Genomic DNA, 16,678 nt, shown 5'->3' on the forward strand with positions numbered 1-16,678 from the left:
CAAGTACTTTTTAAACATCTCATCTTTCAATGACAAATTACAAAATCAGCCTGAACTTTACTTTAGGGATCTGAAAGTTGTTGACCTTTTTATTTACAATCTTCTGGTTTTTAATGTATAGAATACTAAATTGCAATTTTTAAGGCGCGGAATCCACTAATTTAAAAGTTATGACTATGTAAAACAGAGTCTTTATAGGGTATTTTATAGGTTAGGTTGACAGCACATTGGTTTCTATCCATGATTCGTCCAATAAGTAGAGTCCGTGGAGTTACTGACTGCATGCGAGTGGCGGTTATTTTGACGCAGTAAGTCAAATGTGTTTAGCTGCATATGTTCTGTATATTGGTGTTACCTGGTTGATTGCAAAAAGATACGTATATAAAAGAATCAATTACAGTGTAAAATGTATAGGTAAATGAGTTTGATTTTGGTTTCGTCTAGAACTTATTTTCCAATCTCCTTACGTTAGTACAAACTAATTTTTAGTGACTTTAACTACCGCTTCCGAGAGTTTGCATATTCAAAAAACAAAATCGAATTCGCGGCCAGTTAAGGATTGGATGAGGCTTAGTTTGCCGATCGCAAATTTTTATAAACAACATTAATATAATGGTATCGTTGATGAGAATGATCCAAAGATACATTTTTGAATAAGATAAGCGAAAATCGAGAGCATGAGAATGCTCATTTATGCGGTCCAATCAGATGTTAACTATGCGATCCACTCATTGGATTAAACATGGATAGAAATCAATATGGCGTTAACATAACAAAATACCCTAAAAATTCTCAGTTTGACATAGTCGCGATTTTTGAACTAGTAGATTCCGCAACTTAAAACTTACATTTTCAAATTCTACACGTCGAAAACTACAAAATTGCAAATAAAAAAATCTATAATTTTTAGACCACTAAAGCAAAATTCAACTCAAAATCAAATTCCACTTGAAAAATTAATTTAGTTCTATATATAAGCTAAGAAAAAATTAATTTCTTTGAATTTACTAGTAATAATATAAAACAATAGTGTGTACTTATTAAACACTGACGTTTGCAATATCTTTATGATTTTTACTACAAGTTTTCGATCTTTCTTTTCTATGATCAATGAAATAAAAGTATTTTGTTTGTAAAATGTGCATGGTACTATCACAACAGTGTTTAAAAACGTAGAATTAAAGTTATATAAAAATGACACTTCTTCTGAAGCTTTCAGCATGGAAAAATCTAATAAAAAGATCATTTTCACCAAGGAATCAAATAATAACAATATCAAAATTCGATATTCATACGTCAGAATGTAACTATAATTTTATTAATCATATATATATATATAAATATTATTTGCTACAAATAATCTTAATGTTTAAAGTATATATTTTAATCACCTAAAAATAGGTTATTTTATCTGATTAATGGATATTTTTCAGATTCTTTCCATGGTGAATATGAAATGCAAGACCCAAAATCAGAAGCTGATATGTAGGTAAAATTACATATACATTCCTTATATATAAATATTATAATTTTGTCATATAAAAATGAAAAAATAAAAATTTTATCGTGTTAGGTCTTAACTAATATGATTTTTTAAATCTTATAGTGTTAATGTTACTTTTATTGATAAAATGGGAAAAAGAATACCTATAAAAGGGAAAGTGGGAGATAATGTACTGTATTTAGCCCATAGATATGGAATTGAAATGGAAGGTGCTTGCGAAGCATCTCTTGCTTGTACCACTTGTCACATATATGTACATCATGATTATATAGATAAACTCCCAACAGCTGAAGAAAAGGAGGAGGATTTATTAGATTTAGCTCCATTTTTAAAAGAAAATTCTAGATTAGGTAGGCAAAAACAAGTTTGACATATATAATATTTAACATTAACACATTTGCACTGAGGAATTTGGAGCTCAATCTGACACCAGAGTCAGAGCATTTTAGCACAATCAAAAAACTCATACATGTGTAATCCAAGTTCTAGTAAAGGAATCTGAATGACACATATGTAACTCATCTAGTGCAAATGTGTAAATTTGATCAAATGTTGAAACAATTTTATATTTTTAGGTTGTCAAATTATATTAACGAAAGAATTAGATGGTATAGAATTAGAACTGCCTCAAGCAACAAGGAATTTCTATGTAGATGGCCACACACCAGCTGCACATTAATAAATGTTCTCCTTTGTATTTAGCTTAATATGTACATATTTTATTCATTCAATTAGTATAGTTGTAAATTTATATATTATATATAAAATGTAAATGTATAATAGTATAAATTGAATATTATGTAGCACATAAGTTATTTCTTTCTTTTCTTTTGTTTTTTTTTTTTATATATTATATATTTTAGTGATCAATGATTAATGAAAACATATTTTCAGAATGTACTGTAATGTATTTCATAAACTTTTAGAACAACAAACTTGATTTATATGACATTTTGTCATGATACAATATATTTATTTCTTATACATTTGGATTATGATACATATTTTTAATTACAATGATACAAGATTTAAACATTTATGATATAATGAATCTGTAAATTAAAATTGTATTTGTTAATCTTGCAGCATTTACATTATCCATGAAAATACCCTATAAGTGTTTTTGCAAACTGATCGTTTCTGAGCACTGCCACTAATTTGTTTACATGTTTTCCATTTCTGGCAGGCACCACCTTTATGCATTTTCCCAGTTTGACAACTTTCACACTAACTTTATGTATACATATTCGTATCTATATGTGCATACGTTCCCACGTTCATTAGCTCGTTATATATGCTTACGCAACTTGCGCTTCTTTTCATGCATCCATACATATCAGTGTCGATAATTATTATCATCAACATTGTCATATAATTATCGTACAAACTATATTTATTTATATTTTCTACTCATTATTGATCACTATAATTATAGACACGTTATAATATCTCAGATCAATCGCAACCTACAGTCATACTTCATAAGTAAAAGAATTTAAATAGAAGTACATTCATACAATGTCATACAAAACTACACTGTGAATATGATTATATATGTATCTCTCATTTGGTATGAGTCATCACAACGGACTTATTGAAAAAATAATTTTTTGTACTTATTTGTAACTAAAAATGGGTCATGATATTTAATTAAATATTGTACAGAAAGAGACTGTCTACACTACATAATGTGTCAATGGAATACTTTGAATCAATAAAAATAAAAAATTTGTTTGATATCAAAATTAAACTATCGATTTTGTATGGCAGTAAACAATTTAATATTCATATAGTTTGCAAATTTTTAAATAAAATTCTTCCGAATTTTGTGAATTTGTAATTCTAAAGATCTTTATATAAAATTTCCTATATAAAATAAATCCTGACTGATATTAATTGATTTATGATAAACGCATATTGTATATAGGAAGCCTAATTATACCACTTTTGTTGTATATCTCCCTGAGCTTATTAAATAAAAGTATAAATACAATTTTTCATATTATCAAAATGAAAGATCATTATTTTCTTGGAAGTATCTTTATTATAAGTTGTATTTAATACTCTCCCTCTCTTCTGTTAAAAGAATTAGCATGTACAAATTTAAATTTAATTTAGTAGTTATATGTACTATATTAAATGTATCTTATCTTATATAACACAAAACTGTTGCTTTCAAAACTAAGATCTATACTATATTTATTAGTGAAATATTAATATATGAAAAACGAATATATTGTAATATAAAAATTGACTTTATGAATAAGAGAGTGTTGCTGTCTAGAGATATTAAATCCATTATTAAATGGATATTTCTGCCCTCTGTCCATCTCTATTTAAATTTTGTAGATTTTTACAAATTATTTGTGAAGTAAACAAATATAATAAAATTATTGTAAACATTAGGAAACCACAGCAATCATATATATATATATATATATATATATATATATATATATATATATATATATATATATATTAAAAAATGATATGAAGCTCAGAGAGATAAAATATTATGATATCATTAAATATAATCTTGAAGTAATCAACTCACAAAAGCAGATGTAAGATTTGTTATGCCAATGCAATTTGTAGTATTTAATCATGTCATATAAGATTAGTAAACTATAAGAGATATTTTAATATCTAATGTTAAATAAGAAATATAAAAAATATTTTAGATTGGATTAAGAGTAAAAGAGAAATAAAATAATTAAAACTAATTGAGATTAAATATGTATAATACATTATGTCAAATAATTTTAACTATTTGTTAATAAAACTACATTAACTGCACAGATATACAAGATTTATACATACATGACTTAAAATTTTCAGCATAAGACAATTTTGACATAAAAAAGTTTTAATTAATAAATGAACTAAACACATAAATTATTATTGGACTAGAAACGTAAGACATAATGAAACTTATTAAACAATAATAATGAATTCTTCTCTTTATGTATGTTTTTAAAATACATATTTCTCCTTTTAAATTAATTAAGTGTGTTTGCAAAAGTCTTATTAATCAAGCCATTTAGTAATTAATTTACTTTGTTATTCCAAAGCAGCATCTGACTTTATCGCATATGTATTAGAAATTGTATTTCAAAAATGATGTAAAAACACCCTACAACATTTAGATCATGTTCATTGATTCTATCTATCGTGTCACTTTAGAAGCTTCAATTTTAAATTATTAGTTTTTTTGCATTACCATTTATAATTATGTAGTATGAACCAGAAAACAACTACGCTTTTGTGTTGCGCTTAAAGATTTATAGCAATTTAATGAGATCAGAATTAATTCTTTGTCAACTAAAATTTGAATACAAAATATGGATTCTTAAAACAAATAAACCTTTAAAACCACACATTATGGTTTATAAAGCCAATTATTTATAAAGCATACATAATCAGATCATCGATAAGCGGAATTATTGCTAAAAACCAACCACGACCTTCTTTTAAAAATATCTTACTCTCCTAAATATGCAACAATGATATATTCATATCATTCAATTATTGTAAAATATATAGAATGAAACGAATTACCTCCTAATTACTAATGTAGTTAAAAAAATAATTAGGTATGCAAATAATACAATAAATCAGAATCTTTTAAAAAATGCCATATACATGTATGTATAGGTATCTTAAAGAACTATAATACACTATAAAATAGAAAGTTTCACGTTTCTGTAAACAATCTATTTTATGCAAACCAAGTTTACTATCCTTCAATATAGATATAGTTAGTTTTAAACTGAAAATATATTCCAATATACATAATAAGCCTCAAACTGACAATATATGTACTTAATGTTTCTTATACTTATTTTCATTGTGCATGAAGTAACAATAAAATTGGTAGTACTAAAAGTACTATGCTAGTAAATAGTAAATACTGATATTATTTAGCATTTAACACTGTGCCAACATAGTAGCGTAAGAAGTTCCATTTAACAGATAACTGACTATGTAGTTTATATAAATATTAATATTTTGTAAATACAAAGAGCACAATACAAAAGGTCCTTAAGAACAGAATTGCATGTTAGTGATATATAAACAAAATTATATTCTACTACATATATTCACAATCATTCCCGAATGATCGTATAATTTCTTTATAAAACATGATACAATTTTTAGTCATTAATTTCAATACATATTTGTGAAAGTGCAACTAGCTTTTACCAACCAGTTTGTGCTAATTACCAAAAGAGATTCAAAATCTGTACTTGAATAAAAATAAATTGAATTTGATTCAAATTACTTTTTCTAATAAAATTATATAAAATGCCAAAAAAACAAATTTGTCAATATTGGCAATATTGGATTCAGATATACAAAAAATATACAAAATCTTACTTTAAAAACAAAAAAAAGAAAAATAAAGCTAATTTAAGTAATGTGTATAATTTCTTGTGTATAAAATTTTACACATTATTTTTAATTTTTTTCATGAAATTCGAAATACAATACAAAATACAAATTAATAAATAATATCTTTAATTTATTTATAATAAAATAAAAACTTAATTTATTTCTGTCTAATTCTCTTTCTCGATAATAGCAGCAGAATTTAATCTTATAATACAGCAAACATTTTCTTTATCGTTTTTATACGAGACGAAAACTAGCTTTCAAACTGGGAATAACGAATTACATTTCGTTTCTTGACTGAATTCTCACAGTGTGCACCATGTATCACAAATACTTGGTCAGTCCAGATAATATTATTATGGACCAATCATTCAGAGTAAATACTAAACGACGTCCATTCTCAAATTGTTAATGTACAGATGTGTCTAAATAATGCATTTGCTAATAAAATATACAAAATGTATGGAATATACATGATCTCAGGGCTAAATGCGATAATTTTCGCTCCTATTTTTTTGTTTCTTTTTTAAAAACAAATTATTTCAGAGATGACGCTGATGGATAAGTGCATGTACTGGAAGTTGTCTACCCCTTTGATACCTCTGACAACGGCCCATACTCAGATCATGACATTCATACACATTAGCCACAGCACCGCGTGATGAAGAAAAGTTAGTTGATTCAACTGAGTATGAAGCAGAGATATCAAAGGGTTCCTCCAGTTATTCCATCGGATGGTGACGTCCTCCACACATTCCACAGGACGTGCCACACCAATGAACAGCTCTTAGTGGAGGATAAATCCACAAGCAAGGAACGATCAGTGATAATAATGCCAAACCAAACCATCTGCGTCCACATCCTTCTTCTGTACTACAACTGCACAATTCAATATTGATTTATAATGTATTCTTAGCTATGTCTTGATAATCATCCCAAAAGTAAATAATAACGATTTAGTTATTGAATAACTATCGAATACATTATAGATATCAAAAACCTACATTTGAAAGCTTCTTTATGATACAACTGAGAAAGTAGTTCTAAAGAATCGAAAAAAATAGCTTAGATAAACATATCAACAAAAATTTTACTCACCTGCAAGGATTTTGGGTAAAATCACCTTCAGCATCACTCATACAGTGGTATAACATACCCTGAGCACAAGACAGACACGAAATTTTTGCGATTCCTCGTCTAATAGGATCAGGTGCGTATTCACAAGACCCCCTAGGATTGTGCTGCTCTGTGTACAGCTCTTGGCAATGTTTACATCGTAATCGGATATTACGTTTCATAGTATTCTTAGAAGGTTGGGATACTATAATATCTGGTTTCTTCAAAGAACTGCCGGTATTATGTCTATTTAATCGGTCTCCTTTATGATCACCGATGATGGGATATAAATATTCATGATTAAGCGTTGTGAGCTGCACATAAGAGTAGCTATCTGAACCAACATCTTCAGTTGATGCCAAAGGATGCTGAGATGGTGGCACTTTTATAGATGGTCCACCAATATAATGAATAGGTTTATGTGAATCAGGAAGATCTGAACACTGGGAATGATAATTGGACACTCGTACTATTCCATGAGGTGTATCCGATGAGGGACGTGGTTCTGGTGGTTCCACAGGTAAATTTAAAGTCTGTGAAATAAATTCAATTTTAAATGTGTTGATATATCTTATCTATTTCTTTTCAAAATAACATACCATAAAAACATCTTCATCCCCAACATCTAACGAGTTGCCATATAATGTTGTATTGGTCAACCCTAAATTATAGAAAATATATTGTTAAAACCTTATTTGAAGTAAACATTTATAAGTTAATATTTAAAATAACATTGGTATCCTTACCATTTGTACATTCCACAAAAAGTAGCAAAAAAATAAAATTAATAAAAATTTATGTCATTATATTGTAAGATATATTAATTCTATCATTATAATGGAAGTAGATGCTATAGTTAAATTAACAATTTACCTTCTAGCAATTCTTCAACAGCTGTACGAACACCTTTATCAAAAGCTCTTGCATCTGCAGCTGTTTGAAATGTTAATCCAAACTTTTTTTCTCCTGTCCTCCAGTGATGGAAAGTTGGCATTACCTTATTATATTCGAAATCTTTTTTAATTGTACAGCTAAGAACAACCTAGGAAAAGAAAATAACTCTGTACAATATTTTACAACAAATACACATATTACAATATATTTAAATTACTAATAAATATATTTATATATATATATATATATATATTACTGATTGATCAGTGATGCGTTTCCCATAAATAAGGTACTCATGCATCTTCTCAGTTGCACCAGGTGGAGAACTGTTAGAAGATCCATGACTTTGGGTATTAGTAACACTTGTAGTTGATACAGGTTGTATACTGCTAGTAATAGAGACAGTCGTAGTAGAAATACCAGATGCATTGGTATTATTAGACTGATGTCCACCTGAAGAAGTTGGTCTTCGTCTAACCGAAACATTTGCTAAACCACCGCCACTTAGAGGAACCCAACCACCTGAACTATCATCCCTTGTCATTACCTGGGCACGAACCCTCACCAAATAGTTACCACTAAAAATAAAATTTCAAGAAATTATAAAGTGACCACTAATTAACAATAACATTTTTTAACATAAAAAAAATTATTAGAAATTGCTTAAAAACTTTCTTAGAAAAATATTTAAAACTTACATATAATATTATTTAATGCAAAGTAAAAGCATATTTATGGCGTTTTATATTATTATTTTTATCACGAACAAAACTAATAATATATTTAAATATTAATTAACAGTATTACACAGCTGTATAAAGAATTTGTTTCTGTCACATAAGGTTTATAGGAAATGAAATTTTATTCATAAATTTACACTTGGTAAGAATTATTGAAACTAATAAAAGATCGAGATTGGTTTAAAGATATTGTAAAAACGCGCAAGACCGACATGTACGCGAAAGCGAAGAATCGCTATTATGTACGAGATAGCAGATGTTACGCGCTGACATCGATTTAATGAATGAACGGTCACCCCTACACGGACAGAGGATAACACACCAACACTTGAATCGAAATCATACGTTTACTCGTGTAAATTTTTATAGGTGTTCAGCTATCATGACACGTTTCTAAGAAGGGAAGAATCGTTTGAAGGATCATGTAAAATTCGAGGAAATTGAAATGCAATGATTGATAAGTGTCGAAAATGTTGACAGGAGAATGAGTAGGACGAGGTCAGACAGAACTGTCAGGTGCCGCACTGTAAACGTGATATCAAAGGAGCACAAAACTTAAGCCATAGTCACGGACATTTCAGGTTTCGGAGCGGAACAATCGTCAGAAAGTATCACAGACATTGTAATATTACTTACTCCTCTGACGCCTCTGTCATGGTTCGAGCTGTCGAAGCCTTTACTCAATGCCCACTTTTTCCCACACTTCACCATTTTCGTTGCATTGAAAAGACATTCGGCCACGATTCTGTTTATGGAGCTTTTTTAGGCTAGTGCCAACCACAGGAAGCGCCCTAGTCCTCCTCCCTCTCGCATTCCCCGTAGAGTTCATCCCCACGCCCGACTCGAACTCGCAGTCCACGCCTGCTCCCTTTAGGTTTTACCGACCGTCGCTTTCGTTTCGAAAACATCTCTTTTTCTGTATCTTCTCCAATACACCTTCCACAATTGAAATATCAATCATTTTGCCAAAATATAACCGTACCGTATAATTTCTTTCGTTCCGATTCTTCACTGAAATCACAAAAAACTATACTGGCCAAAAACTCGCGCATCGACATTCACCCCGTAAAATTGACTAACTATATGCTAGCTATCGACGCTTTTACAATGAAAGCTACCGGTCTGCGCAACAGGATTCATTCATCGATGCTGCCCATACAGTCTTGTTAATAATTAAGCGCGCTAACGTCTCTATGGCGGACAATGTACGTTTAAGTTACTCATGATCCTGCGAAATTACTTTATTACTTATCAAATATTTCACTATAATCCTTATCCTCTTTTATTGTGTAATTTTATCATGCTTTAAACCTTTGAATTCTCGTGTGACATTATTTTTCCATAAAATTTACATAAAAATTATTTTGCATTATAATTTCCTGACTTTCTGATAAAAGTCTCTTATAATATTTATCTCATTTTATTAAACTATTATACGATTTCCTATATTATATCAAACATTAACGAATAATACCTACACGTTATTTTTAACTTTATATTTAAATAAATTATAGTTTAACAATTAATGTACATCACAGGATGTTACCATATATATAATAATGTCATATAATCTAATAATGAGTTATTTTATAAAACGCGGTATTGACTTTGTTACTTCTATCGGTTGATGTATCCTTATTTAAATACGTCCCTGAACTTGAGGCGTTCATTTTCCAGTACATTTATCTAGTCAATGTTAAACTGTAATTATGAATCGATAATAGAACAAATTTTTATTATATGTACTTATGTATTATATGTATTTTATTATATATATAATGCTTGATTTGTTTTATAGATACAGAATTCAATGATATTTAAAAAAACGTTTAAAAACTAATATACATACATGTATATGTATATATGCTATTTTCATAAAGAAGCTCAAGGAAAAATGTCAGTAATTTTAGTAGCGTGTTATATTAATAAAGTAACTGAATAAATGAAAATATCGATTTTATAGAACAATTCAAATAAAAAACAAAAGTGAAACTAAAACATTTTAAGTATTATAAAATAAATGAAAAAGATGTTTATTAATTTAATTAATTTGCTTCTTAAATTAAATTTATCTAAATAATTTTCAGACGTATAAAACTTTTAAACACTACATTTCATAATTGTTAAAAAAAGAAATGTCTATAGAGTATATTTAAAATACGATAAACAATGAAAATAAACAGTATACAATAGTATACAAATTCACGAAACAAATGTTAAATTATAGCAATATAGTTTTAAGTAACTCTTTAACTTATTTTTAAAAAATTAACTAATTATTACAATTAATGATCGATAAGTGTTGACGAAGTGAAACATACATACATTACTTCATCCTCATACTCCCACGCGTAGAAAGAAACATTGATCCATATTTTTCTTTAGTTAAGTCATTTTATGTGTGTTTATTTTACACAAAACATGTACTGTGTAATATATTTTATCACGTAAAATATCAGAAAAGTTTTACAAGTATGTTATATCTGAGATATTAAAACTTCTATTTGTACCGCGTTGCATTATCAGTTACATTCGGGAAAACGTCTTTTTAAGTATTTCCGGTACTAAAAAGTTACTGGTATAGGATTTAACATGGATCTAACCATGAATCTAAGTTATCGGAGGTTAACTTTTAACAAATAGCGTTGCAGAAAACATAGGGAAATTTGATGGGACGATATGAAGAAATGTTGCATCAAATAGGTACAAGTCACTAAATCTATTGAAATTGGTAAATTTTCAAACACAAGATTACTTAAATCACGTTAAAGTTGTTTTGGAAAATATAAATTTAAATAATACGAGTGACCATGAAAATATGTTAACATTTGTGATGTTCATACTAAATTTTATAAATATGTAGTGACTAAAGTAAATAACAACTAAATGAATAAATGCAAACCGGCATATTTTAGAATCTGGAAATAATCGAGAGACGTTTACAGTGATATACAACTTGCTTATTTTTCCGGCAATTAATTTAATATTAATATGGCTGGCAATTTTTGGCAAAGTTCACATCAGTAAGATATTCTCATAAGCCCTTATTTTGCAATTTTATTTCATAATACAAATAAATACTTCATGCTTTTAGTCAACAATGGCTTCTAGATAAACAGGATTTAGTGCGAGAACGACAACATGATCTTTCAATTTTCACAGAAGAAGAATATCAAAAATTATTCATCTTTTTTTCTAATCGTAAGCTAAAGTTCGATTAGTCAATTAATCCAAAATGTTGTTAATGTGACTTAATATTGCGAAGATTAGGGAATATTGTTATACCATGAGTTCAATGTAACTGTATTTGTATCATTTATATGCATCACATGCTCATATATTTGTTTATTAAATAGTTTAAATAAGTATTTTCTGTACTTTTTCAGTAATACAAGTATTGGGTGAACAGTTGAAACTAAGACAACAAGTTATAGCCACAGCAACTGTTTATTTTAAAAGATTTTATGCTCGCAACAGCTTAAAATGTATAGATCCTTTATTACTAGCACCTACATCAGTTTTTCTAGCTTCAAAGGTAGAAGAATTTGGAGTTATTTCTCACAATAGATTAATTGCAGCTTGTCAAACTGTAGGTACGTAATTGTATGTATATTATATGTGATAAATAGAATAAGATAAATATCGAATGAAATAAGTCTATATCAAAGAAAAGAAATATGTGATGATTTAAGATAGTTATTATTTTATATTTCAGTAAAAAATAAATTCAATTATGCCTATTCACAAGAATTTCCTTATCGTGGAAGCCATATATCAGAATGTGAATTTTATCTTCTGGAACACCTAGATTGTTGTTTAATAGTATATCAACCATATCGACCTTTATTAATCCTCATTCAAGATGTAGGGCCAGATGAACAATTACTTACATTGGCTTGGCGTATAATTAATGATAGTTTACGGACAGATGTATGTTTATTATATCCACCACACCAAATAGCTATTGGTAGGAAAATATAAAAAGTACTTTAATAATAGATTGTATTATATCTTTTATATCATGATATATAATTGAAAATATTTTTAGGATGTTTACAAATAGCTTGTGTCATATTGCAAAAAGATTTAAAAGCATGGTTTGCTGAATTAAATGCTGATATGGAAAAAATTCAAGAGATCGCACGTTACATCATTAATTTATATGAACTATGGAAAACATATGATGAAAAGAAAGAAATTCAAAGTTTATTATCTAAAATGCCAAAACCTACACCATCGCCACCACAGCACTGACAGCAAATTCTTTTATCATCTAATATTTGGGACTGATACTCTATAAAAAATATTGAATATTTTTTCTTTCATTAAGTAAATTTAAATTACATACAAATGAATTGATTTATTTTGTTTATTAATTTTTGAATATTTCATCACATTTTTACATCATCTTTTTAAATAAAGCTATAATACATAAAATTATCTTGTATATTTTATCAAAACTATTTATATTTTATTAAATAGAAAATAAGTTTCAAAATTATAGATATTGTGTACACGCGGATAATCTGTAACTATATAATAAGAACAAAATTAGTTTCTTTTTAAAAATCTCAATATACAATATGTATTTGCTTGTGTAATTTATTATGATGAATTGTTAATTTTTAGTTGGCAGTGGTTAAACTTCTTCATTAAAATAACCTGAGATGTTAATAAATAATTGATACAAACTGATAAAAATTGATCATATTTATTTTTCGCCTTAAATGACTTAGATTTTTATATTCTTACACTTTTTGTTTTTCATTTATAATATTTAAATTTATACTTTATACACTTTGCGGCATATAACAAAATATTTAATGAATCATTTATTTTGCAAATATTAAAAATGAAAAAATAATTATAATTGAAAATGAAATTTTACTATATGAATTGTTTGTAAACAGTAGTTTTCCAGCACTATTCTTGCTGTACTAACTGGAGCCTTTGGAATATCGTTTCCAAAATTTTTTTACATCGTCATGACCTGCTTTCGTAACTACTATAGTCCGTTTCCTACAAAAACAAAACATTTCATACTCTAAGCATTTGTTTATTTAATTCTTAACAAATATATATAAATAAGATATTTAATATAGAAACAAACCTTTCGTTTTGCCAAATTAGTACTCCAGTAGAAAGAGCATGATCTCTAAGGACTTCAAAATCAGTTTGAGAAAGAAATTGACTATATAAAACTCCTTCATTAAATATGAATCTATTTCTTTCATTTTCCCATAATTTAATTTGATCTACTATAGTTGGTGGTAAAACTGGAGGACCTGCTTCTATCATTTTACCATGAGCATGTTGCTGCAAATAACTGTTGATATAGCAGAGTTCAAATTAACTGTTTACTTTGATAGCTTAATATATTATATATTATATTATATTATATTATATATATATTAATGTAATATAATATAATTAATATAATATATTAATATATATATATATAAGATAAGATATATATATAAGAATTATTTCAATAAAGACATACCCTACAATTTGGGCAGCAGTAATTCCACTTTTCAGAGCTTGACGTACAGAATCTCTTGTTAATATTGACACAACCAGGTTTGGAAACCTATAAACAGAATAGTTTAAGCTTTTATATGAGTGTCAATCAATAGGGAGTATTTGACTTTTTCAAATACATACCTATATAACATCTCACAAAATAGTCCAAGTAAAGCTACTTGTAAATTCGAGTTTGTATAAGCATATACTCTGTAATTTGTTTCAACAACAATGTAACCCTCCTTCTCTGGATCTCTAGACAATGGTTTATTTTGTCCAGTTGCAATATTTAATGCTAATCTTGTGGGATAAAATCTAAACATATTCATTGAATATAACATTATTATTTATCTTAAATAATTAAAACTATTTTAATAAAAAGAAATGTTACATTTTACCTTCCAGCTTTTCGTTTTCTTTGATAAACCAAACCAAATTCTCTTAAATGTTGTAAAAATGTTGACAGACCTTCGGACATTCCTTCAGTACTGTAATCTTTACCAAGTGTCGAGAAATTTAATTGAAATAAAAAAGTAAGACATTCAACTAGGTCAAGTCCTCTTGCTTCTATTGTATCTAGGTATTGTAAAATAAAATACCACACCTACAATGTATTTAAAGTAATAAATATAGCATAAAATTTACACAGTTTTACTTTTATTTGGTAAATTTAATCTTAGTTTACTAACAGTATTAGAAGAGGTAATAATTATGTTTAGGTACCTGCGATGCAGTTTCCAATAACAAAAATTGAAAACCTGCTTGTGTAATAACTGGGCTTCCATCAGCTTCATCACGCTTCATCAAGCCAGCATGTAAAAGAATTCTAACAGCATCAGCAGATATACCTATAATGTAAAATAATAGCAATTATTCATATCAAAGTTCTAAAAAGATATATTTTCAATATCAAGATACATATATTTTAAAATATTTTTCATTAATATATGAAAGAATATATTCATAAATAATAACACTCTCTTTAATCAAAATAGATTACCTTCTTGCTGTTGTGAACCAACCATGTAATGTAAAACACATTCCCACCTTTCTAATGCATATGAATCTAAAAATGCAACATCTCTAGGTTTACTATCAGTTTCTAATTGGTTTGACATTGTCCATGGTTTTCCACCTCCCAAAAGAACGATTTTTAAGTTTTTCTTGAATGTAGTATTTAAAATCCATCCAGGTAGTCCACCTGGTATTGATGCTTCTTTCCATACATTTAGTTCATTTAGTATCAAAACTACTTTTTGATGTTCCTCAAAATGAAGTTTAGAACACCAGGAGGCAATAACCGCTTGAGGTACAGGTTGTTCAACAAATAATAATCGCATAACATAATGTTTTGCTATTACCGGCAATTCCCGAAACACAGCCAAGCAAATTGGAGGATTATGATATAATTTGTTTAATACTTCTGGTGGACGTGATTTTAAATATTCTTGAAGATTTTTACATTGCAATCCAGCTGGTCGTAACAAGTTTTTTCCACTTATTGTATTTGACATTTTTTATATTTAATGAAGAATTATATATAACATCGAGTAATACTTGTATTTATATTTATTATATTTAATATAAAAATTATCTTTTATTTGTATTTAATTTTAAATATAAATATATATTTATATCTATCCTTTTACATAGATAATAATATAAACTATCTTAACAAATCACACAAGTAATATTATACCTTATATAAAAATTACATTGCGTATGATAACTACAAAGTTAATATCTACAATCTCGTATCTTTTCTACAATTCACCGTTCACCGTTCTTGCGGTGCTTAACACTTAATAACTTGGTTTAAGACATAACATAAAACATATAAAAGATACGCAAATTCATTTTAAATATTATTTTATTTCTCTTTAATCTTATTGGTTACAAAAGTAAGCAATTTCATATTTTTGCGTACTTCAGAAAATTATGATTATAGCTAAATTATTAGGTCAAAAATAAAATTCTAACAAAAGTAATACAATAATTACGTTTATTTTTTATATTTAATAAACTTGGAATCATAAACTATAGATTGTAAGTTATGTTGTGTGATCTTTCCAAGATTTTGGGGAATTTAGCGTGGTTGCAGCCTGTAACTGCTCGAGTTATAACTTCAAACAATTCGAAAACTAACTCAACGTTTGAATGAAAAAATAAACAACGAGAAAAATTAACTTGAAAAATAATTTATATTTAAAAATGAATATTTATAATAGATTGACTACTTTAACAAAGATTTGCGCTTTAATAAAATTTATTTAGACTCTGAGCTCAGCGTGACAGTTCTAACGGTTCAACGTTCTAACGATTCTCCCTATTCTTAGGTTGCAGAGTAGCCCATTTATCTGTTGATTAGCCAATTTATTCGTTATTCAATAAGATAAATTCTTATTAACTACTGCTAATAAACATTAATTTGATTGGAGTTTATAATATTAGAAAGCGAGCGATTTATGCCTTGGCAATGTTCTTTCCCATAGTCATGAAAATAAATACG

At 27.6% G+C, this 16,678-nt stretch overlaps 4 protein-coding genes across 9 annotated transcripts; 2 read left to right on the forward strand and 2 right to left on the reverse strand.

Moving 5' to 3' along the window:
• The first annotated feature begins 747 nt into the window (after nucleotides 1-747).
• Nucleotides 748-3,257, forward strand: LOC100647957 (adrenodoxin-like protein 1, mitochondrial). Its single transcript, XM_003393566.4, has 4 exons — nucleotides 748-1,303; nucleotides 1,434-1,485; nucleotides 1,607-1,854; nucleotides 2,080-3,257. Exons 1-4 carry the CDS (start codon nucleotides 1,195-1,197, stop codon nucleotides 2,181-2,183), a joined length of 513 nt encoding a protein of 170 aa, XP_003393614.1. The 5' UTR covers nucleotides 748-1,194; the 3' UTR covers nucleotides 2,184-3,257.
• A 1,172-nt stretch (nucleotides 3,258-4,429) lies between these two features.
• Nucleotides 4,430-11,133, reverse strand: LOC100648084 (sprouty-related, EVH1 domain-containing protein 1). Of its 4 annotated transcripts, XM_048412271.1 has the most exons (8): nucleotides 10,972-11,133; nucleotides 9,283-9,657; nucleotides 8,163-8,484; nucleotides 7,886-8,054; nucleotides 7,759-7,770; nucleotides 7,612-7,673; nucleotides 6,995-7,545; nucleotides 4,430-6,775 (listed from the first exon to the last, which is right to left on the reverse strand). In XM_048412271.1, the coding sequence occupies exons 2-8, from the start codon at nucleotides 9,300-9,302 to the stop codon at nucleotides 6,619-6,621; spliced, it is 1,293 nt and encodes a 430-aa protein (XP_048268228.1). In that variant the 5' UTR covers nucleotides 9,303-9,657; nucleotides 10,972-11,133; the 3' UTR covers nucleotides 4,430-6,618. The 4 variants fall into 4 exon arrangements, with proteins under 4 accessions (XP_048268228.1, XP_003393615.1, XP_020722754.1 ...); XM_003393567.4 differs by lacking the exon at nucleotides 7,759-7,770 and having other exon boundaries at nucleotides 10,972-11,131; XM_020867095.2 differs by lacking the exon at nucleotides 7,759-7,770 and having other exon boundaries at nucleotides 7,612-7,637; nucleotides 10,972-11,127.
• An 84-nt stretch (nucleotides 11,134-11,217) lies between these two features.
• LOC100648271 (cyclin-C) lies at nucleotides 11,218-13,341 on the forward strand. Of its 2 annotated transcripts, XM_003393569.4 has the most exons (5): nucleotides 11,368-11,669; nucleotides 11,741-11,847; nucleotides 12,033-12,239; nucleotides 12,362-12,613; nucleotides 12,695-13,341. In XM_003393569.4, exons 1-5 carry the CDS (start codon nucleotides 11,638-11,640, stop codon nucleotides 12,898-12,900), a joined length of 804 nt encoding a protein of 267 aa, XP_003393617.1. In that variant the 5' UTR covers nucleotides 11,368-11,637; the 3' UTR covers nucleotides 12,901-13,341. The 2 variants fall into 2 exon arrangements, with proteins under 2 accessions (XP_048268272.1, XP_003393617.1); XM_048412315.1 differs by lacking the exons at nucleotides 11,368-11,669; nucleotides 11,741-11,847 and adding an exon at nucleotides 11,218-11,349.
• Nucleotides 13,342-13,426: 85 nt separating this feature from the next.
• On the reverse strand, nucleotides 13,427-16,191 carry LOC100648701 (general transcription factor IIH subunit 4). 2 transcript variants are annotated; one of them, XM_003393573.4, is made up of 7 exons: nucleotides 15,170-16,189; nucleotides 14,893-15,017; nucleotides 14,568-14,773; nucleotides 14,311-14,484; nucleotides 14,150-14,236; nucleotides 13,757-13,972; nucleotides 13,427-13,665 (listed from the first exon to the last, which is right to left on the reverse strand). In XM_003393573.4, the coding sequence occupies exons 1-7, from the start codon at nucleotides 15,681-15,683 to the stop codon at nucleotides 13,584-13,586; spliced, it is 1,404 nt and encodes a 467-aa protein (XP_003393621.1). In that variant the 5' UTR covers nucleotides 15,684-16,189; the 3' UTR covers nucleotides 13,427-13,583. The 2 variants fall into 2 exon arrangements, with proteins under 2 accessions (XP_003393621.1, XP_012171628.1); XM_012316238.3 differs by lacking the exon at nucleotides 13,427-13,665 and having other exon boundaries at nucleotides 13,777-13,962; nucleotides 15,170-16,191.
• Between the last annotated feature and the right edge of the window lie 487 nt (nucleotides 16,192-16,678).

The sequence above is a fragment of the Bombus terrestris genome, chromosome 2, assembly GCF_910591885.1.
Source record: "Bombus terrestris chromosome 2, iyBomTerr1.2, whole genome shotgun sequence".
Classification (NCBI taxonomy): domain Eukaryota; kingdom Metazoa; phylum Arthropoda; class Insecta; order Hymenoptera; family Apidae; genus Bombus; species Bombus terrestris.

Bases quoted from the DNA above. Each gene is read 5' to 3' on its own strand.
- LOC100648084 (XM_048412271.1), bottom strand. From the start codon at position 9,302: ATGACAGAGGCGTCAGAGGA. The intron at 8,485-9,282 runs GTAAGTAATATT...TTTTATTTTTAG, and splicing joins ATGACAGAGGCGTCAGAGGA to TGGTAACTATTTGGTGAGGG. The intron at 8,055-8,162 runs GTAATATATATA...TTCTTTTCCTAG, and splicing joins AACGCATCACTGATCAATCA to GTTGTTCTTAGCTGTACAAT.
- LOC100648271 (XM_003393569.4), top strand. From the start codon at position 11,638: ATGGCTGGCAATTTTTGGCAAAGTTCACATCA. The intron at 11,670-11,740 runs GTAAGATATTCT...TCATGCTTTTAG, and splicing joins TTTTGGCAAAGTTCACATCA to TCAACAATGGCTTCTAGATA. The intron at 12,614-12,694 runs GTAGGAAAATAT...AAATATTTTTAG, and splicing joins ACCACACCAAATAGCTATTG to GATGTTTACAAATAGCTTGT.
- LOC100647957 (XM_003393566.4), top strand. From the start codon at position 1,195: ATGACACTTCTTCTGAAGCTTTCAGCATGGAAAAATCTAATAAAAAGA. The intron at 1,304-1,433 runs GTAACTATAATT...GATATTTTTCAG, and splicing joins CGATATTCATACGTCAGAAT to ATTCTTTCCATGGTGAATAT. The intron at 1,855-2,079 runs GTAGGCAAAAAC...TTATATTTTTAG, and splicing joins AAAAGAAAATTCTAGATTAG to GTTGTCAAATTATATTAACG.
- LOC100648701 (XM_003393573.4), bottom strand. From the start codon at position 15,683: ATGTCAAATACAATAAGTGGAAAAAACTTGTTACGACCAGCTGGATTG. The intron at 15,018-15,169 runs GTAATCTATTTT...TTTACATTATAG, and splicing joins TGGTTCACAACAGCAAGAAG to GTATATCTGCTGATGCTGTT. The intron at 13,973-14,149 runs GTATGTCTTTAT...CTATATCAACAG, and splicing joins ACTGCTGCCCAAATTGTAGG to TTATTTGCAGCAACATGCTC.